Source organism: Psammomys obesus, unplaced genomic scaffold (genome assembly GCF_907164565.1).
Source record: "Psammomys obesus unplaced genomic scaffold, mPsaObe1.curated_primary_1811, whole genome shotgun sequence".
In the NCBI taxonomy this organism is placed as follows: Eukaryota; Metazoa; Chordata; class Mammalia; order Rodentia; family Muridae; genus Psammomys; species Psammomys obesus.
The window spans coordinates 5,743,184-5,765,627 of record NW_026596256.1 but is presented as its reverse complement, the minus strand read 5'-3'; the positions used below and the strand labels follow the sequence as shown (position 1 = coordinate 5,765,627).

The 22,444-nt window shown below is 42.1% G+C and overlaps 1 protein-coding gene across 1 annotated transcript in view; it reads left to right on the top strand.

Annotated features, from left to right (window-relative positions):
- Nbea (neurobeachin) overlaps positions 1-21,307 on the top strand; it is a 509,877-nt gene extending 488,570 nt beyond the window's left edge. The window contains exons 51-57 of the mRNA XM_055596761.1: positions 847-918; positions 3,031-3,186; positions 3,908-4,078; positions 13,848-13,949; positions 15,576-15,772; positions 17,574-17,725; positions 19,512-21,307. Coding sequence (XP_055452736.1) covers positions 847-918; positions 3,031-3,186; positions 3,908-4,078; positions 13,848-13,949; positions 15,576-15,772; positions 17,574-17,725; positions 19,512-19,602 — 941 coding nt within the window. The 3' untranslated portion in view covers positions 19,603-21,307. The remainder of the gene's footprint in view (positions 1-846; positions 919-3,030; positions 3,187-3,907; positions 4,079-13,847; positions 13,950-15,575; positions 15,773-17,573; positions 17,726-19,511) is intronic.
- Positions 21,308-22,444: the final 1,137 nt, after the last annotated feature.

Genomic DNA, 22,444 nt, shown 5'->3' with positions numbered 1-22,444 from the left:
GGTAGACGTGGATGTGACCAAATGATTTAGTTGGCCCAGTTCAGCACTTAAGGCTTCCTGCAAAGCCCCAGGACTGAAAAGATGAGCCCCGCTGATCTAACCTGGATCTTTCTATTCCACTGATGTCTACCTCATGCTGAAAGGGCGGTGATTTATATCACACTTTCCCTTCATGAGTTTATATGTGGCTGGCCCTGGCTTATGGTTATTGCTGATATTATCAACAGGGGGTGGCGCAGCTTCTGCTGGCCCAGGAGTGTACAGCAGACGTCTTAGGGGAAAATAAGACTTCATTGTTCATAGGTCTTTGGCCTCTAGGAATGTTTTTCATTAAGAAAAAGAACTATAAAGGTCTCAATTATTAAATTGTTCAAGAATATTATGTATAGTTATTTTATAACCACATGTGAAAATATGACAGATGAACTCAGACCCCAGATGTCAGTCTTGAAAATAGCTTTAGTGGGATGAAAGTTTTAGGTATAACTTGAATTGACTAGTCATGTTATTGGGAAAGGCCCCTTGTAAGAGAATCCAGCTCCTATCTGGCCTCATGCCATGGAAGCCCATCCTTGTCTGGTATTCCAGGCCCACTGGTTGCATTGTAAGAAATGCTGTGATGCTCATTTATTTAATTTACCACACTTCTTGGCTTTCTACATCTCAAGGAAAAACCTAAAGTCCCTGCTGTAGTGACATTTTAGGACTTCTTAATGAAATCACAAGGATGAAACTGAGTCAGCACAAACTTTAAGCAAATACAAGTTTAAGTAAACATCATAAAACAGCACTTGTTAGGAAGTGCTTTTCAGGTAATAAGGGGGTTTTCTATGCTTACTTCCTCAGGCCTCAGAGGAGCCCCAGGGTACTCCTTGGATCAAGCACATCATCTTCCCATTGAGATGGACCCGTTAATTGGTATGCTAATGTATTCATTACTTACTATGGCTGTGATAAAGCACATGATCAAGGGAGGGCTTTATTTTGACTTATGGTTCCAGAGCAAGAGTCCCTCAAGACTTGGAAGCATTGTAGCAAGCATCCAGAGCAGAAAAGTGAGGGCTCACATCTTCACCCAAACACAAGGCAGAGAAAGCAAATAGGAAGTGAGTGAGGCTGGAAATCCTCAAAGCCAGTCCAACAAGGCTCCTAGAGTTTCCATAACCTCCACAAACCAGTTGGGGACTAAGTATTCAAATGCCTGAGCCTAGGGCAGTCATTGCTCATTGAAACCATGGCAGCTAACAAAGATGTATTTTAAAATCTTAGTGGTCTGTGCACTCTCACCTTCTTGTTTGTCTCAAAATACAGCTGAGATATATATTAAAACATATCAACATGAAAATAATATCAAACTGCCACGAAGGGCTTTGCTAACCTGCACATGCAACCAAGAAAACTTGGCTATTAAACCAGTTATTTATGACATTTTCTTGATGTTTTAGGAGGTCATATAAGTTAAATATTAAAAAAGCAAATACTTACACAGTTCCCTTTGTTTGGGCCTATGATATTCTTAACAACTTATATTATTTAAGGTAAAGAGATTCAAAGAAATTGTTAAGGGAAATTAATACTGAAAAAAATCTTCTATAAAAATTTACTATTCAATGGGCTAAACTTATTTTTTAACGTAAAGACACCTGAATTGCAAATTCCTGAGCTACAACTACTTATCCTCATATGGTCCATAGGATGCTATGCCTCTTGTTTTTGTATCTGTCAGGTGGCCTATGCTGATGTTTATTCTCCTAACTTGTGGAATCATTTAGAAAATTAAACCAAAAGAAACCTTGAAATGCTATCAAAAGTTGCTCAGTTATGTATAAGCAGTGGCATCCTGTTCTTCCGTTGATTCAGCTTTTATTTTGATCTAACAGACATGTCTTGGCTTTTTCTTATTCTCACTCCCAACAAAGACAGTATTTTCATACCTTAAAAAGAAACAAGGTTTAGGACTAAGAGTATTTCTGAGTCTACTCTTGTTGTCTTTCTGTTCACCAGACACTGACAATGAAATAGGTAGCTAGCGTGTGACCATGGGACAACCAACAGCCCTGCTCTCAGGGACCAGGCACCAGTTGTGTGATTTCCCAGCAGCTTGGGACTTTTGGCTTATTCTCCCCCTAACAATGCTTCTAAATGTCACCTCTCTCTCTCACCACTTACCTTAACTGAGTAATTATTTCACAGCTTTGGTAGATAATCTACAAACAGTTGCACTGTGATTTAGTTGGCATTAGAGCCTAGTGGTGGCGACCTTCCACATCTGCCCTTCATGTTTAAGAATTCAGGAAGGGATTTTGCCTGAAAGGATGGCGCAGTGTAAGGGACAGGCTGGCATCCAGACAGGCACTGGGGAAATCATAGATGTCTCTGAGTTCCTGGCTATATTCAGATTTACTCCCAAAGCTGCGCGCTGATTCTTTGCCTGTCTCTCTGCCCCCATCGCTTTCCCATCTCTTTTATTGGTCTCCTCCCCTGCCAGCCATGCTGTAAAGGCCTTGTGTTTATTGACAACCCAGGTCTTTAAAGCTACTGACCTGAAGCTCCCTGTGGACTTCCCACATCACACCAGCAGCCCTCTGCCAGCTTTTCACGTAGATTGAAATGTGCCATGGGGAAGTGACAGATGAAGCAAACATTAACATACTTTTGCATTGTGTGTAAGATTTACCTCCACCTGGTTCTTACTAGACATTAATGAACCAAAGCATAGCATACAGGTATAGAACCAAATGCATCTAAGTATCTCTAATATGCTTTAAATTCATTGTCTTGGATTCCTTATCGGTTCTCATTTGTCGATGGAAGAACTGAGGTTGCTCATATAGTTTTTATGTGTATGATATAGCTTGTAAATAATTGCTACTAAGGAAATGTATCTTCCTAGAGGGAAAAAATGTCTAAATCTTAATAGTTTTGCATCACTGAAAGCCCATTGCTACATCACAACCTATTTCAATAGCTGAAGCACAAGCTATTTTCCTTCCATGGGGGCATGCTGAAAAATCTTCTGGTTGTTTTTAGCAAATAATTCTGGTGTGAACAAGCGACAGATCACAGACCTCGTGGACCAGAGCATCCAGATCAACGCCCACTGCTTTGTGGTCACAGCAGATAATCGCTACATCCTCATCTGTGGATTTTGGGATAAGAGTTTCAGAGTTTACTCTACAGAAACAGGTAATCTTCACAACAAGGGTTTATTCTGTGTTGAGGAGATGATGGAAGCATGAGGACCAACCCAGCAACCACACGAAAGCCTGTACACATACCTATAACCTCAGCACTGAAAAGTTAGACATGAGAAGATCCCTGGAATTCTAACAAGCCAGTTTAGCTGAATTGGCAAGCTCTGGGTTCAGTGAGAAGCCCTGTTTCCAAAACACGATAAAGTATGACTGAGGAAAACAGCTGATCCCACTCACATGGCACACACATGCCCACACAAACACATATATGTACCACACAGGCACTCACAGAAAGTGTATGCTCTCTAATGTGACCTTATGACAGTAGAGATTCCATGCTGTACCAGCTCCAGGTGGTCAAGTCCTGGTGACTGCACTGTAAGCTAATCAGCTAGTTCTGCCTCAGAAAGGAACTACTGCTTCAGCTCACTGCTGACCTGAGTTTATGCCTCAGTGAAGCTGTCGGCCCCTCCCCACATCCATACTCAGGGTAAAAAGTGAAACTCTCCATTGCCAGGTCCAAATTCCGAAGGGAAAAATCATGATCATCTCATTTTATAAGACCTTTTCTTTAAAATCACCTGTGAGAAGACTGGAATTGTCTTGTAAATTTGACCGTCTGTGGATTCTTTTCACAAGTAGTAAAATAAAATTAATTCCACTTTCGTAAAGACAATGGGTCTCAGTGACATGACTGTCATTCTGTGCTGCAGGGAAACTGACGCAGATTGTATTTGGCCATTGGGATGTGGTCACATGCCTGGCCAGGTCCGAGTCCTATATCGGTGGGGACTGCTACATTGTGTCTGGATCTCGGGACGCCACCTTGCTTCTCTGGTACTGGAGTGGGAGGCACCATATTATAGGAGACAACCCCAACAGCAGTAAGTATTTCCCATGACGGTGCTCTCAGACAACACAGGACTTCAGTGTGTTCTACTCTTTTAGCTCCTTCATTTTTACAGAAATTAAAACATGAAAACCTAAGTGGCAAAAATAAATTGCAAAACTGAACCCTTACTGAGACCTTTGGCCTAGGGAGAGTCACCAGGTTTTCTCCTGATGGTCACTTACTGGTCCCCTCAGCTGCTGTCCGAAACACTTAGATGTCTGTTTGCTTCAGAAATATCACCTAGGCTGTTATATCTCAGGGTTTCTCTCAACTAAGTATAATCTCTGCCTTCTCTAAAGTTCAGTAAGCTTGTATCAGTGCCTCAGTTGAGTGGATGGCTGCTTTCTTCCATGTCAGTCACCTGGGATGATCTCTCCAGTACTTCTGCTGATGAATGCCTCTAAAGAAGCTCTGTGTGAGGAGACAAGACAGTGCTTGCTAGAAGTGTGCCCTTCCTGGAAGGCTCTGGGAATTGCACAGACATACAGGCCAGCACTTCCACCAGCAGTTTTCAGAGTTCTGTTTCTGAGGATTCATCTTACACAGTCCAGAGGATGCCATTGTTGGGCGATCCTGAGCAACTGTGGGTCCTAGGTTATCATTGTGGTACATGTGAGAGGTTTCCAGCAGATGTTATTAAGTGGCTGAAATGCTAGACAAAATATGACCAAGAAATAATGACCGCTTTTAATTACCAAACTGTCAGTGGTTCGAATGTCTGTGTTTCTTGTATAATATGAAATAATTTCTATGAAGTGTTCAATGTGGCAAGTGGTTAGGCTGGGCTAATCCAAGCTGTAATAAGTATGTCAGTCACACCTTAAACATGGGTTGGAGAATAGTAACAGCATATCTAAGAATGGTACATAAACAGAGCACAGAAGCAGCTGGGCCAGAGATGGGGACTAAGGTGGCTGGGGGTAGAAATGGCTAAAATGGAGGCAGTTAGGGATGGAGATGGTTAAGGGTGGAAGACCTGGATGGAGATGGTTAAAGACAGAAATATCTGCGAGAATGGCCTTTAAGTCCCACACATCTTCCAGCTCCTGTGTGTTCTATCTGGAATGCTACAAAATAGGAGATGTCTGTTAATGGGCAGGAACCAAGTCTGTATCATATAATACAAAGACTACAGAAATATATACACTGAAGAAGTGTATATATTTGCTTGGACAGTGCGCTAGAATGCCAAATGATGTATGACGTTTATTCTCGATGTTCATAGCTAGAGTTTGAAGTGTATTGTGAGGTGATGCTTATCTCTTGGTGTGGAGTGAGAAGGAGAATGTGAAAAATGAAGGCCTCTAGGCTATATTGGAGTAGGGTATGACGATGACTCAAGAGTTGTCTAACCTGTTCAGATACTTTATTTCCAATTCTACATTTTCAGTGACCATTTTTGATAAATTTGAACACACTAATATCCTTATGTTCACTTCTAATCCCCTACCCATCTCATCTGTAGCAGAGTTCTATTGTGTGTCTAGGGTGGGGGAGCTGTCATTCCACAGATGGTGTGTTAATACATGTGTTTGATCTGAGCACGCCATGCCATCTTACATTTCCAAATGTCCTTTATCTCTGTATTACTGTAGCACTCCTTAAAATGTCTAAGCAGCAGAGCTTTGTGTCATCTTGCATATACATTGACAAAAATTAGGCATTATAAGATAAAAGAATTTTGAAAGTATTATATACCTACTTAACTAACCTCCTCAAAACGAAACTCAGAAGGGATCATACAAAAAGAGAATCCATAGGGCTAGAGAGATGGACCAGAGGACCCAAGTTTTGATTCCCAGTACCTACGGAGGCTCACATCACCTGTAACTCCAGTTCCAGGGTAATCTGATCCTCTGACTTCTATGGGCACCTTCACTCACATGTATGTACCCTTCACAGGTTCACATATACACACTTTAAAAAAAAAAAAAAAACTCTTCTAAAGGGGAATTTATATCTTAAAAGCTCCCATCTGAAAACAAAGATGAGATATTTTAGTTGCATATTATTATTAGGTATTTTGGAAGACAATACTAAATTACATTAACTGTATGTGTTGGCTATACTATGATTTATATGATGTCTTTAACCCTAAAGATGATGAGTGCTCATCCATGAGTTAAATCTAACACTAGCTACAACAGTTAAGTCCTTGGTAACAGATGCTGTGTAAATACTTAATGTTTATGTGAATCAATAAGAATGAATGAATTAGTATAATATTTTTTGAAAGCAGTATTTTCAGAGGCAAGGTTTTACTATGCAGCCCTGGCTAGCCTAAAATTCGCTATGTAGACCAGGCTGACCTCATATTCAGAGAGATCCACCTGCTCTTGTCTCCCTATGTTCAGATTAATGGCATGCACCATCACACCCTGCTTTAAAAAGCAGAACTTTATTTTAGCCTTAAATAAGGATAAGCTTATCCTTAAAAAAAATCATGATTATCAATATGTATTTTTCAATATTGCTTCCATACATAAGATTTTTTTTTAAATAAAAAACTTTGTCATCATTGTAAACCCACAAACTTCCATAAAGTATACTCTGCAGCCCTCGGTCTGACATGGAATGTGGGCATGGCTGTGTTTCCGTTTGTCCCCAGCAGAGGAAATGGTTGTTCTTCTAGAAAGAGCAGGAGAAGCAGATGCAGTATGGGTAGAACAGGCGATACATGCCGAGACCTGCTTTGTCCCTGGGACTCTGAACAGCAGCTGTGAGTAACAGACAGCCCCAGCCTTCACAAGTTAAGTCCTGCCTCCTGAGTGTCTAAGCACACTGAGTACTTCCATGACTCAGTAGCTCTTTCAAGGAACATTAATTCCACCAGTACATGGACATGCGCCCAGAACTTCACATCCTGGGCATGGATGCATTATATGGATTTTTTTAACTTTCTGCCAAATGGATAATCACAAGAATAAAATCTTTAAATAGGCAATAATGTTTAATATTCACTCAATTTGATAGATTTAGGCCCTTCGCCACAACAGTCCTCCCCCACAAGATACCTGTGCTGACTAAGGCAACTGAATCAATACGTGTTTTTAAAGGCAGCCACAGCACTCAATACATAGACTGCCAGACCTATGCAGTGCCAAAGACAGGCAGTCATTGTCATCAAAAACTGGCAATGTGAAAGAAAGGTGTTTTTATTTGATTGTTTGTTTGTTTGTTTGTTTGTTTGTTTGTTTGTTTTCTGTCCGGCTTAATCTAATCTAGCTACTAAGTAACAGGTCAGAGGACCAAGCTGTATATGTTTTCTGTCTCAAAAGACATTGCTGCTCAATATGAAAGGGATAGTTAAGCTTAAATCGGTAACAGTGTGTGGCATAATGCCCTTAGATTTGTAGGATATATATATATTAACCTAGACTTGAATGGGAACCCCTAGCCTGGGACAGTGTTGCCCAGGAGATACTAATTAGCCTACTATAAAGGTGGAATCATTTTGTGTGGCAGAGAGACCAAACCAGACTCATTCATCAAACCAGAATCCTGGAATGAGGGTTTGTGTCTGACTTTATGTAAACTGACCATGAAGTCAAAGGGCCTTAATATACTTTTTTCTTTTGTACTGTGGGCACTCCATGATAATGGATACCTCTCTTTGACAAAGAATAATAAGTAATGTTTGCAGATTTTTAGGCAGGTGTAAAGAAATGTTAGTTTGGTTGTATTAAATATAGTGTTGTGACTGATTTAGACATCTCAAAGTCTCATACTGTCTTTTTCTAATTATAATTTTTTTACCATTTTTATGACTGTATCACAGAGACAATAGAAATTTGCAAACAGATTATGACACAGAATTTCAGACTATAAAGCTACCTGCTCATGCTGCAAGTCGAATGGTCCTGTTCATTAGTTCATTTTATATTGATGATACCATTGTTATTCTTTCACATGGCCCTGAACATAGGAAATCATCCAGAAGGTCCCTGGCTAGATAACAGACTTGTGACGACATGAGGGACAGGTGCTTTCATCTGAAACAGCTTTACACAAATTCTGAAACTAATTTGGAAGTGATAAAAATTAATTTGCGCACTTTAATTGGAAGCAGCCTCCTGCATGAAAGAACGCAGAGCAGAGCAGGCAATTTGTGCTAGGAGCTGATTGAATTTTTTGTCAGGTAGGTGTCTTGGACTTGGCCGCTTATCCTCTAGAGTCCTTCTTTGCAATATATTACAGCCCATCTCTGACTGGTGAGCTTTAACCAGATCAATGCTATTCCTGGGGAATCCCCAGGGCACAAGTTTCATTGATCTTGGGACTTGACAGCTCTCATTACGTGCTGTAGCTTCCAACAAGATAGTCACAAGAGGAGCAAGTTAACATTGTTGTGTCTTCAGTAGACCCCAAAAACACATTAGGACCTCAGCTCAAGACCAATGTGCTTTAAAGAATGTAATTTAAATGTTTATTTTGAGCGATGCATACATATGAAAATTTAAAAACCACAGCAATATAAAACCCTGAAATGGAATTTAGTGTTCATCTTTCAAATCAAATCTACCAATATCCACTGAGATGGTTATATGCTGTTCTACTCCACCTCTTAAACTCGGGCCTTTCTGCTTGTGTGTAAACACAATACAGACCACGGGAGGAGAGGAGTGAAAAGACATTTCCAGCTGTGCACATGCACCTTCTCTATTGTTGGACTCAGCCTTGGACACGGACTCTCCTGTCAGCTGCAGCCTTCAGCCAAACTGAGTTCAGCTCTTTGTTCACTCTTTAGATGAACTCTAAAGACAATCCTAGAGCCAGTCCCTAAGCCACAACTGACCAACAGTGTTAAGAGCTAGGGTATGCACAGAGACTGGCCCAGAGGCAATCTTTAATTATATAATTATATATATAATTATATATATCCATATATGGGCATGCATATATATATGTATGTATGTATATACACACATAAACACATACACACAAAACTAGTTGGCTCATTTCTTAACCCAAGGAATCTTACTGAGGATGTTGTGAATGTTAAAGTGGTTTTTTAGGTGTTAGAGGAAGCATGGTCAGCTTGTGATAATTTTCAGTCACAGAACATTCTGAGGCCATGTGACCATGTCCATAGTGGACCATCCATCCTAGCTCAGGACAGGGGCAGGGTAGGGACCAGGATTGAGGCCATTCTACATAGTATCCCATCTCCTACCTGGAGACATTTTGGGGCTTGTGACAGGACTGAGGCTCCTCTTCTCTTGTTACCTGTTTGTCTTCTCCCTTTCTGGAACTGAGACTAAGAACAGTGTTTAGCTTATGCTGGATATAAAGTGAAAATCAAGAGTGACCGATTTCTTTCTCACCACACAACTTTGGCTCACAGACCTGGGTATCTGAGAATCATATAGAGTTGTTGGGATCAGCAGGCAGAGTCATTCTTGTGGCTGTTTTGCAGGAGGGCATGGACCAGCAAGATAGCCAGTCTTAGGCCGCTATGACTGTTGGTCAGAGACACTCATTGTGGGCCACATGATACATCCTGTCAGTAACTGTTCTTAGCTATTCCAGGAAATCTCGGGTAAATATTTGAAATCACAGTATCAGTGAAATTACTGTAACAGTTGATGCTTTGTTTTGGAACTTTAAATTGAAACTCCATCATATTTCTGTGAGTTTACGTAAGCATGAGCAAAAGTGGTTTGTTAATGATATTACCAAGGCCAGAAATAATGTCTGAATGCTGTACAGCTGAGGTTCATACTCTACTGCTCATGGATCCTCACTGAGGACTGGGTTGCACAGCCTCAGCCTGTGTGCTGACCGTGTCTCAGAACTACAGACCATCTTAATGAGCACTCTCCTGTCACGTCTGTGCAGCGCTGACAGGCTTTGTTGTTCTCCCCATCTGTTTCAAGGATACTAAAATGACTTTTGATAAAGGTGAGGTGAACTCTGTGTATGTTAAGCTCTTTCTGTTTAGAATTTCCAGTGCTTGCTTGTGAGGACCAGATGCATTTGTTCCTTATCATCCGTTGCACTGGAGTGAGGCAAGATGGGGTTTCCCCATCCTTGAGGAAATGAGTGGGGAAGGGGTGAAGTGCCACGGTCCTTGGAGGAGAGGTCTCACCTGCACCTCCCTCCGTGCCAGACCCTTTAACCCTGAGCTCCATCCATCAGCTGTGATGTGACAGTGACAGGGTATTACCAAGATCTCGAGTGACTGTTGGTGTGTGTGACATCTGTCCCTGGTGATGAAATATAGGGAAAGCACTTGTCCTTGCTGCTGATTTTCCAACTCGAAAAGCTTTGAAGCACTTTGAAAAGAGCAGTGCTTCCAGGGCCTTAAACAGCACCACTTAATATTTTAGGTCCCATTCCACCACCACCTGAGGAGGCCAGAATGTGAAGCAGTTACATGGGTCTTCAAAGAGCTTACTTCCTTGTGGAAACAGATCACATAAGGAATTTAAAATTTTTTGTTCATTTTTCTCAATTATTTACCATTGAATGATTGCTTTTTTAATAGCTTCTAAGGAAAATAACTTATTTCTAATAATTTATTAAAGATAAAATTTCAGGATTTTTTTTCAGTGTACTAATATCTCCAAAATAATCAGAGACTAAAGATAGGTCTGGGAGAGAAGGCTAACCGGGTGAGTGCAATTACCCACATGTGAGCAGGGCTGTTTGGATTCCCCAGCACACACTGGGTTGGCCAGTGTGTACGTCTGTACTACCAGCACTGGACAGTCACTGGACAGCCAAGTCTAGCCAAAACGGCAAGCTCCAGATTCACTGATACACCCCGTTAAAACTGAGATTAAAATGCAATAGAAGACACTGGGTGTCACCCTCTGGCTACACGTGTGTACGCACACACACACACACACACACACACACACACACACACCTTACTAATGTCCAGTTCTCACTTTAGCAGGAAACTTGGAGTATCTTACAAACACAATTTTTCAGAATATATTTCAGACAAACTCAAGACTGTAAGAGCTATTTTGTCATTATTCAAAGCCCACTACAACAGTGCATAGATTTAGAGCTGGTAGCACACTGCTGTGGGCTACAGAGCCCATTCTCTCAGGCTGCATTTCAGAAATGCATCAAAGGGAGGAATGTCATTTGCAGATCTGAGGAAACTCACCCAACATGCATAATCTCTAGAGGTGGAGAAAATAGTAAGCCCTGCCAGTGTCACAGCAGGGCCAAAGGGACACCCAGACAGCAGGTGGCACATGACAGCCCCTGAGCCTTCATGTCTCTGCATATGCCCCTGTACAGTGACTGCCGGGGTACCAGGCCAAGACATAGTTCTTGGAAAGAGGAGTGCCAAGACCTAAGGCCAAAACACAGGGCAGTTCCCTAAAGGACTGTGGGGGTGTGGGGGGACCCATGCAGACAAGATAGGCTGTGGGGGACCCATGCAGAAGTTCACAGAGAAAAGTCAGACAAGGAACTCAAAAAAAACATCCCAAACTGAGCAACCTACTCCCCAAAAACAAACAGAAAACAATAAACAGAAGAAAAAACAGGGAACTTAAAAAATATGTGATACTCTTTAAGACACAGGAAGGGCAAATTAACAGTTCTACATTTCTTATGCAGGGTTGAGAACAAAGGAATTCATTTCATTTCTTTAATCTTATATAAATACTTAATGTGTAATAAATATTTTAAAATTTTTCTAATTCCAGAAACAAAGGCAAATCTGACTGCTATGGGAAAGATCCAACCTGGTCATTTTTAAAGAGAACAACATTGTCATTAACATCACAAAGAAAGGAAGAGAGGAAGGGTGGTTCTCACACCTTGCAAATGTGTTCTTAGGCCCCTGCACCCTAGCTAGAGAATGTCTTACTCACAATTAACCTTAAAGCAGCATTCCGCAGAGAAAAAATTTGCAGCATAATTATGACCACAAAGGGATTTCATCTGTGTAACTACCCGAAAGAAGTCTTAGTCTCCTCAGAATACTGGAGGTTTAGCACAGAATATGATAGGATTTTTATCCTGAAGAAAATATACACTGATCTCTTAGAACACACATTTTCTGGAATTCTGAAAGAGTTGGTTGCTGTTATGAGACCCAGATTACAATGTGGCTCTTAAAGGTGCAAGAACAATGGCTTGTAAAGCTGGTAACTTAAAATGAAGTCACTGTGTCCAGATAAACACAGAATGTACAGTCTATCTACATACTCTTTGCTAAGATGGTACTACAGACACCCAAGATCAACCAGTGAGTAATATGAATTTAGTATAACTGCTTTAAAAACCAGAAGCAAAATGAGACATGGGTGAACTTAAGCCACCTAAGAACAAGTGTGTTGTTTCTGGAAACCTGGTATTACAAGCCATCATAATAATCTACCAAATGTGACATGGCCTCGCTTTTGACAACTCTGACTCAGCCCCTCACCAGTAGAAGGCAGCCAGGCAGGTGCGGAGCATTTTCAGAGGTGAGGCCACCAATGGAAGATGGGTCAGCCTGATGCCCTGGCATTCTCCTGCTTCCCCTCCCAGGCTGTTTCTAAGTGAGTGTGAAGACCTGAGAGTCAGAAATGGGAGCTGCCACTGAAATCCAGCTCTTGTCACAGTGACACTGGGGAGGGGGCTGAGTGCCTTCACAGAACTTGGTGGGATAGACTGGACCAGAGCAGTTTCTTAAACCTTCTCCACTTGTGACCCCTTTTTATCTGTGACATTTTTATGCAAACACATTTATACAGGTGTAGAAAAAGGTGTATAAATCAAACATTTACCCATAACAAATCTATAGACATTTTAAAAACAATTCTTTGATACAATTTCACCATTTATTAAAAGAGGAAGCAAATTTCATACTAATGAGATGGGAGTGTTTGTTTTAGCATGAATTAACTGTTGGTTGAATACTGTATGGTAGAGGGTGCAGAACACTGTGGACATTTTTCAGCATCCATAGACATTCTGATTTTACAGTTCTCAATGCTGAGAATACCACTTCACATAAGTGCTTTCTACAAAATGGCAGGAGCATTGTGTAGCCCCTCATAAATGGTTGAAGATTCTCTCTCAAACCAAATTAGAGTTTACTTAATGGAATCTTATAAAACTCATATTAGCAACTTCAAAAACCACAGTCTGATCCAATCCAATCTAAATGTACACTAAGTTGATACATGCTAAAGATGACAGCAGGAATAGGTAACTGAACCACCATGTGTCTATTAATAGCAGAAAAGGTTTGTGTGCCGAGAGAACTACAGTCCTGAGCCTGTGGTTGTCTGGAATCCAGGTTAGGTGTTGCAGGAAGTATTCAATACTTGGTGTGGCTTGAGGCATACACAGTGAAAGAACACATTTTCAGAACCATACCCACACTGAGCTTAGCTGCCAGAAATGCCACATGCACATGTTCATTGGATTTTGAGTTAATTTTTGGTCACTGTGACTCAGGAACTGTTTCCTGTTGCCCAGTGCTGTTTCCCCTATGTTCATATTTAAGCTGAAACCAGAGACAGGGAGATGATCTGACCTTACATGCTGTTCCATGACTACATGAGCCCACACATAACTGACTGTTTGAGAGAATAGCCACTGACGCTTGTCAACACTCATGTGGATTAACTTTCCCAGCCGCCCTGTAGCAGGGACAGTGTTAGACTGTGTCACACATGAGGGACAGGCGTAAAGTGAGTGGCTCTGGCCATACAGCAATTAAATGTCTTCCCTCATTGGTGACTGTCTCATCAGGTACACTGGTCTCTAGTGACGCCCTGCAACCATTTCCTGTTTCCTTGTAGGTGACTATCCTGCGCCCAGAGCTGTCCTCACAGGCCATGACCATGAAGTTGTCTGTGTCTCCGTCTGCGCAGAACTGGGACTCGTTATAAGTGGTGCTAAAGGTCAGAGCCATTTCTTTCATATTCCATCTCTAGGCAGTAAGGGTTTTCTAGCTGTGACACTTGTTGATTTCTTCCCGAGATTCAGCAGACAGATGTAGTGATATTTGCCAACGCTGACACAAAATATGGTTATACGTTTATGATGTGGTCACCAGTGTTCTAACCCAAACTTTAGTAAATTTAAACGTCCAGTGAATCATATGATGCAGCTGTGAAAGGGGGCATTTCAAAGGCAGAGGAGACATACAACCAATGCTTTGGGACCTTGCATTAGGTTACTCACTAGTCGGGCCTTAGGACCCTCCCTTCCTCTACAGGTCCTTCCTGTGCAAAGCTCACTGCACAGGGAATAAGGGAAAGGAGAGAGACTCAGTTCTTTGCCTTTGTGGAAGAATTGTCATCTGGAAAGGAAACTTAAATGGCTCTTCTGAGGAGCTTGCAAAACTCTCAAGGAGAAAGACCATGAGGGCTTACAAACTGTTTTGGAGGCTAGGCTAGCCAGAGCTGACCAGAAGCCTAGAGTCCAAGAAGTGAAAGGGCTTAGCATTATTTTTAGTGGGAATTCCTTGATTTGGGAGGGGTACTGTTTTATTTTCATTTGTATCAAAGTCTGAGACTGCAGACTTTGTCAAAGACTGTCCCACAGTTATGGAGAAGTAGTCTCAGAACAAGAGACCCTGTACTTTGCATTTCAAAACAAGAAAGTGAGCCTAGCACTGCAGGTGCAGGCAAAATGCTAATTCCTCCGAGTGGACAGCCAAGGGGTTGTGTCTCCTGCAAGTCTCAAAAGCCCTCCCCTTATCCATCAGGGGAAAGATTAAGTATGGTTTGATAATGACACCTTTTGTATCTAAAACTATGGCTAGTCAAATCAGTGGACAAATAAACATGCATACACAGTTTTGCAGGCTTTGGCTTTTGAGAGAGCCAAGAGGCAAGCACACAATATGAAGTTACAGCTTTTGTTTCCATGATTAGGCCAGTGGAATTTTATCTTCTCAATGAATTTTCCATGGCCATGAAGTTGCCCTGAAATAAGAGAAGCCTTTTTCTACACTCTTTTACACTTTTTCCCCACTGTTAATTTTAAAAGGGCAAAAATTTTCTGTAGTCTGAATTAACTTATCTTCCTAATTACACATTTACATCTTACCTGTAAACTACAGGCAAAGGCAAAGCTTGCTTGGCAGTGTCATGTCTATACTGTGATGCTGAACTTTGATGCAAGTGAAGAAACCAAGCAACTGTTTTCATCTTTCTCTTAATTAGAACCTTCTAAACACAGTAGATCAACTTCTTGGTCACACTCTTGTCTCACCTGACTGTGGAGTTAAAGCCTGCTGTGATGACTGTTATCTGAGGTGGGGGAAGAGATGAAAACCTTAGAGCACTTGGGTGCTGCTTCACTGTGGAGTGCCAGAAGGGTGTGTGTGTGTGTGTGTGTGTGTGTGTGTGTGTGTGTGTGTGTGTGTAGGTGAGTTACATGCATGTGTCCATGAGTGCTATAGCCACAGTACACCTTTATTGTCTTCAGTGCCTTTAACAAACCTGAGTGCCTACTACTCAGGTGTGGTTTGGGATAGGTGTTCTCTCTAACTGGTCTGGTATTTCTGTTTCCCACTGCAGAGGGCCCTTGCCTTGTCCATACCATCACTGGAGACCTGCTGAGGGCCCTGGAAGGACCAGAAAACTGCTTGTTTCCACGCCTAATTTCTGTATCCAGTGAAGGCCACTGCATCATATACTATGAGCGAGGACGGTTCAGCAACTTCAGTATCAATGGGAAACTTTTGGCTCAAATGGAGATCAATGACTCCACTAGGGTGAGTACATATCAGTGCCAAGCAACAAGAAGCCATGGGAGCCAAACTATTTGACATAAAATGGCTTTGGTTCTTTCCCAGAATCCACTTAAACACGTGCTGCGACCAACCCAAGATTCCTCAGTCCCAAATCTGCTCAGCAGGTTAGACTCTAGAGACCACAGCTATCTACTTAGACGAAAGCTTTCTAAGACCCTTCACAAGCACTGGTCTCAGTATTATGTTCCCATGGTGTCCTCATTAGCGTTCCTATACCTTGTGATAAAACAGCATGTCCAAAAGCAACCTGGAGAGGAAAGGGTTTATTTTAGCTTGATCACAGTATATCATGAAGGCAAGGCAGGAACTCAAGGCAGGAATTGAAACAGAGACCAAAGAGGAACAGTGATTATCGGCTTGTTCCTTGTGGCTTGCTCAGCCTGCTTTCGTATACAAGTCAGGACCACCTGCCCAGGGATATCACCCCCTGCCATGGGCTGGGCCCTCCCACCTCAATCACTAATTAAGAAAATGCCCTATAAGCTTGCCTTACAGCCCAGTCTCATGGAGCCACTTTTTCAATAAAAGATTTCTTCTGCCCAGATATGTCTATGATTGTGCCAAGTTGACAGAAAATGACCAGGACATAACAGAGGCCTGTCCTGAGAACCCTGACAACAGCTTCAAGTTGCCTACTGCCCTCATTCACAAATAAAGTATAACTGCTAGTGGCTCAGTACTAAGAACTATTGGAAAGTACACGTCTGCTCTTTGTGCTAAGTTTCCATTATTAACACTGGGAGACTTACCAACACAGAGCGCAGTGTTCTGTCAAGTTCTTCTTAGATTAGATTGGCAGTATTCTCACTGTGACTTCCATGACTTTATAACTAAATTAGTTTTAAATGTTTTATTTTAATTTTTAATTATGGTATATTTAGGGAGTAGGGATTTTGTGCACACTTGGATTCAGAGACCAGAAGAGGGCATCGGGTCCCCTGGATCTAGAGTTACAAGTGACTGTGAGCCACGGGTGCTAGAACCCAAGCTTGTGCCCTCTAGAAAAGCAGCAAGCACTCTTAACCACTAAGCCATTTCTCTAGCCCTTTAAATATTTTGTTTTGATTTATTCTTTTCAGTTGGCTTTAATATTGATCTTTGTAAAAAAAAAAAAAAGCTTTTATAGATTCCATATTGAAAGTTCTGTAGATTAGACTTTAGGAACCTCAGACAACTGCCTAAATAAAGAGACACTTTTAAAGAGATTGATAGTGTTTTCCAGGTTATTGGTTGGTGGTCTGTTGGTTTCTTCGTAGGTAGGTGGTTGATTACTGGGGCATTGGTTGTTTGTTGGTTAGGGATTTTTGGTTGGTTTGTGAGTGCTGGATGATTGGTGGTTGCAGGCAGTTAGTTGGTTGATTGGTGGGTGATTTGTTTGTGGTTGGTTGATTAGGGCTTGGATGCTGCTTGTGAGTTGATGCCTCCTTGTTTGGTGGTTGGTTGGTTGGTTGGTTGATGCTTGGTTGGTCGATGCTTGGTTGGTTGATGGGTTGGCTGATATAGTTAACCGATTGGTGTTTGGTGGTTGGTTGATTGGTGATTAGTCGGTGATTAGTTGTTTCATGGTTGGTTATCTGATGCTTGTTTGGTGTGTGGGCAGGTGGTGGCTGGCTAGTACTTTGTTGACTTTTGGTGGGCAGGTGGGCAGTTAAACTTTCATATACTCTGGCAGATGCTTGACTGCTCAGTTAATTGATGCTCAGTCATGACCATTGATTTGAAACAAATGGAGAGATGGTTGGTATCTGCCTTTTATTTGCAGGCTATTCTCCTGAGCAGCGATGGACAGAACCTGGTGACTGGAGGGGACAATGGTGTGGTGGAGGTCTGGCAGGCCTGTGATTTCAAGCAGCTGTACATTTACCCCGGATGTGATGCTGGCATTAGAGCCATGGATTTATCCCATGACCAAAGGTGAGGCATGTCAAGGGTAATGCAGTAACAGGAACAGGTCAAGAAGCTTGCCATTCTCCTGATCCCACCCAGATGGAGGAAAGAGCAGCACAGACAGGGCAAACTGGAGACAAGTAAGAACCCTAAAGAAGGCCCCATTTTTCAACTGTAGGAAACGTTTCTTGAAAGAATATTGCCTCATAAATATTTTAAGTATTAACACATATGATATATGTAACAAAACAGTTTTACAGTATAGTAGAATGATACAGAAGACATCAAGATTAATAGCATGCATGTCCAGTCAGTCAAGTGTCTGGCTGTTTAAGTATGAAGACACAGGTGCCATTCCCAGAATCCACATAAAGAAACCAGGCATGGCATGCACACTTGGAACCACAGGCCTGGAAAGACAAGATAGGCTGATCCCTAGGGCTTGTGAACCAGCCAGCCTTGCCTAGTCTGTGGGCTCCAGGACACAGAGAGATTACATCAAGAACAGTAGACTCTCTGAGGAAAGAAATCCAAAGTATTTCCTGACCCCCACACACACTATAGAAGGAAAGAGAAAGACAGTGTGACTTAATACAATCTGGGGAATGAATGTTTTTAAGGAAGCCTTCTGATTACCATTGGTGTAGACCAGTAAATAGATATGGCTTACTTTCTAATTATTTGTATGCACATGAGTGTTTTTAATGTGTTTAAAAATATCTTTTTAAGTAGGTTAAACATTCTTCCTTCAATTCATTCACATGCTTTCTGCAAATATCTGTTATAGACGTATTATAACAGGGTACTGTGCTGATGTACTCTGCACAGTCCTAAGGATACATAAAAAGGCGACCCATCACAGGACCCTAACTAAAATGCCTGTCAGGGGAGCAGGACCAGAACCCTGGGAGGAGATATTTGGCCGTGTGGGAGGCTGAGGAGGAGCCATTTGTCAGGCCGGGTCATAGTAGGCATCAGGGAACACATACAGAGTGGAAAGGGGCCAAGTATCTTCCCATTTTCACTTTAATCTCATTAATTTTGATAATATGTACTGTATAAAGCAGTGCTGATTGGGACAGTTCAAGAACGGACAGGGTAACTAATAAACATATGTTGGGGAAGTAAGGGCAGGACACATTTGTCTGATGATGTTAATCTATAACAGCTAAGCACACTGCCCCATCAAGACAGAATGTCATGACATTTGGACTCAGTCAGTGGTAGAGAGCCACCCCAGAGAAAGCAGCCTGATTGGCTTAGGAGGCACAAGCAACAGGGGACTGAGATGATCTCAGGTACCTGGTGACAGTGAGTCAGGATGAATGTGCTCAGTCTGAAGGTTTGATGATATTACCTGCTGCTGTACGATAGCTAAGCTCTTCAACAGACAAAACAAAACTGGTACCCGAGGATTCAGGGAGACTTATGCTTCATACCTCCACACCCATAGCCAAGTTCCGTAGGGCACGGGTAAGGGTGGATTGGTTAAGTGGTTAAGTTAGAGGCCAGAATTCTACAGAAAACCCCCTTTGTCCCAGGGGAAGATGCGGATAGACCATGAATATGTCAGCTGAGAAGAGCAGGCCTCAGGGCACACTAGACTGTGTGGTTTGCTGGGCTTTACTCCCGCTCTTCAGAAGGGCTCTCCACTAGCTCAGCAGCTCCTGGCAGAAGTGAGAGGAAAGGCTCTACCTCTCTCAGTGAACACAGTCAATCCTTGGGAACTCCCGAGGAAAGACCAGTGTCAGCATGAGGAGGCAAGTGCATTCTGTTCTGCTGTCTCTCTTCACCGCCGTCTCTGCTTTTCCAGGACTCTGATCACTGGCATGGCTTCCGGAAGCATTGTAGCTTTTAATATAGATTTTAATCGGTGGCATTATGAGCATCAGAACAGGTACTGAAGAGAAGCAGCGGAAGCCACGTTCAAGTGGGAGCACACGTGGAAAGGCAGTATCTCTGGTGGGGACACTCGTCCATATCGGCCTCTGTACACCCATCCCACCCAGCAGTTGCCGAACATCATAGTTGGGAGCCATTTCACCCTGTTTTTCCAGGACTGAACACCAGCTGCTGTCAAGCAAGCTTATATCATGTAAATTATCTGAATTAGGAGACGTTTTGGTAATTATTTCATATATCGCCGTTTATTGAGAAAAGGTTGTAGGAAGCCTCACAAGAGACTTTTGACAATTCTGAGGAACCTTGTGCCCAGTTGTTACAAAGTTTAAGCTTTGAACCTAACCTGCATCCCATTTACAGCCTCTTTTCAAGCTGAGAAAACAAAACCCACGTTTGATACTTTGTACATCATATGCATCTTATTTAAAGGGATACTTTTGTAAAAGTGAAACCTTGTATAAAGAAAGAGCAGCCTTTGTTAATTTACTGTGGAGTTACAACCTGCATGCTCCCTACTCCCCACGTCTCGATGGAACGGGTGCAGTGAAGCTAGGAAACGGAAAGAACACAGCTTGTTCAAAAGGGTTGAATTTGGGCTCAATCCATAATTTTTTTGACATTTTCACTAAAATATGGTTTGCACTTTTTAATCTAAATTCATCCCTTCTAAGTGAAGTTTGCTCATATAGCATTTGGATACTAAGCCATTATTTGCCACTGTTGGTATTTTTTACAAAGATAATTCAGCCCTGCCCTTTAGGACCTGAAGATGCAATAGAAAGGGAGCCTGGGCAGGAGGGCCTGGTTTCTACTGTGTGTACATGGGAGTCATGATCATTAGCCCCAGGGCATCGACCTCCCAGCACTGGACATCTCTCCCTGGTGTCAGTCTGCTGGCTCCATGTCTACGTATCGGGAGGATCAGGATGCTAAAGTTTTCTTCTCTTTGCTTCTCAAACAGCATAGTTCAATAATGAGTCAGACTTTATTACAAAAATAACAAACTTACCCCTTTTGTTTCTTGTGAGTTTCCCACCTAAAGCCACATTCCTAGCCTAAGGCATTTTATCTTTTCCAGTATCAAATGATGGCTCTCAAATTATTTTTCCATCCATTGTCCCGATCCAGCTATCACCCAGGGGTCTATACATTTTCTTCATGTTTCTTCTTTGTATATTTGGTGACTGTATTGTCATAGGTGTACATATCGTGTCGGTAGGGCTATGAGGCATGTTACAGGAATGTAATTTTCTCAGAATTTACACTCATTTGCAGTCATTTATTTCAAAAGATAAAACAGGATAATGGGTTCTTTGTATTGGCACTTTGCACCAGAAACATATCATTATTTATTGCTGTGATTACTTATTTGTCATCCACCTTGTACTAGAAAGTTTTAGCACTGAATTATTCCTTCTTCATTGTTGTTTGTATTTATGAAATTCGGAAATTATGGGGAATCAGTGTACTGATTACGTTATTCATCACCAGGCTGTGAGCAATATCTTGAGTTTGTAGCTTAGAATTGGGAAGGCACTGAACATCTGGAAGACAAGGTCATTTCATCTTGAGATCATGGTGAAATATTTTGGATATATAAATTCCTTAAGCTATTGTAACCACGTTTTATTGCAAAGATGTAAAATATGCCAGATGTGTGTGAGTTGGAAATCAAAAAAATGAAAAATAAAATATGCAAAGAATTCACTGATTGCCTCACATGTCACAGGATTCCTCCGTGACCCACAGTCTTTACACTACCCTTGAGTTTGAAAATTCAGCATTGCCTCATGTGAGGGCCTCAGTGTGCAAAACCAAGAACCCTAATGAAGCCAGCAGTCTTCTCGTCCATTGCTAGGAATGTGGGCCACAGGGGCCACAGAAGACAGGAACCAAGTGATAAAGAAAATATCTTTTTAGGTGAGTATTACCAGATAATGGCATTTTTATCCAAAAGCCACGCTTTGCAGTTTGTCATCAAGCAGGAGTGGCTTAGGCATCTGCTAGCCACAGCAAGGTGGGCGGCAGGCAGGTAAGGCTGCCTTCTGTATTTCTGTAATTAAAAGGGCAGGTCCAATCAATAGAACCCCAAGAAAGACCAGCTCTCTCCATCCTACCCCACAGCTGAAAATTTATCAGGTTCCCCAAGCTTCCATAGCTTCTTCAGCCCAACCCATGTCCTATCTGTCCATTACTCCAGCAAGTCAATGACTGCCTGAAATCTCTAGAAGCTGTTCCGTCCTTTCCAGCACCTTCCCAGCACTTGTACTGACCCCAAACCTGCTGATTGGGCCTGGTATCTAATCTGACCCCTCTCCATGCTGTACCCTTCTCAGTGTTCTGTAGAGGTAACGGTTTGGGAACTTAAGAAAATCATCTAGGCTTTAAAGAGCATAACCGGGGTCCTAGCCCACACACAATCAGACATATTGGCCCTTGATTACTTCTTGACAGCCCTGATTTGAGAACTAATGTTGAGGCCCAGAGCACACAAGTCCTTCAGGGGGACAGAGCTGACTTAGTCACTCACATGTTCTCGCTTTCTCTCTCTCTCTTTCTCTTGCTCTGTGTGTGTGTGTGGGGGGCTATGCTCTTAGAATCCTGTCCATTTGCAGAGCTGGGGATATAGCACTGTTATAAGAGTGTGTTCATGCACAAAACCCAGGGTTTAATACCCAGCATGGAATAAACAAGGCACAGTTAATTCCAGGTCATCTGTAGTTTCTGTTCTCAGGAGGTATTGGCAGGAGTATCAGAAGTTCAAGGTCAGCTACACAGCAAGTTCAGGAGCAGGCTGTGCTGCCTGAGGCCCTGTCTCAGAACAAAAACAACCATCACATATGC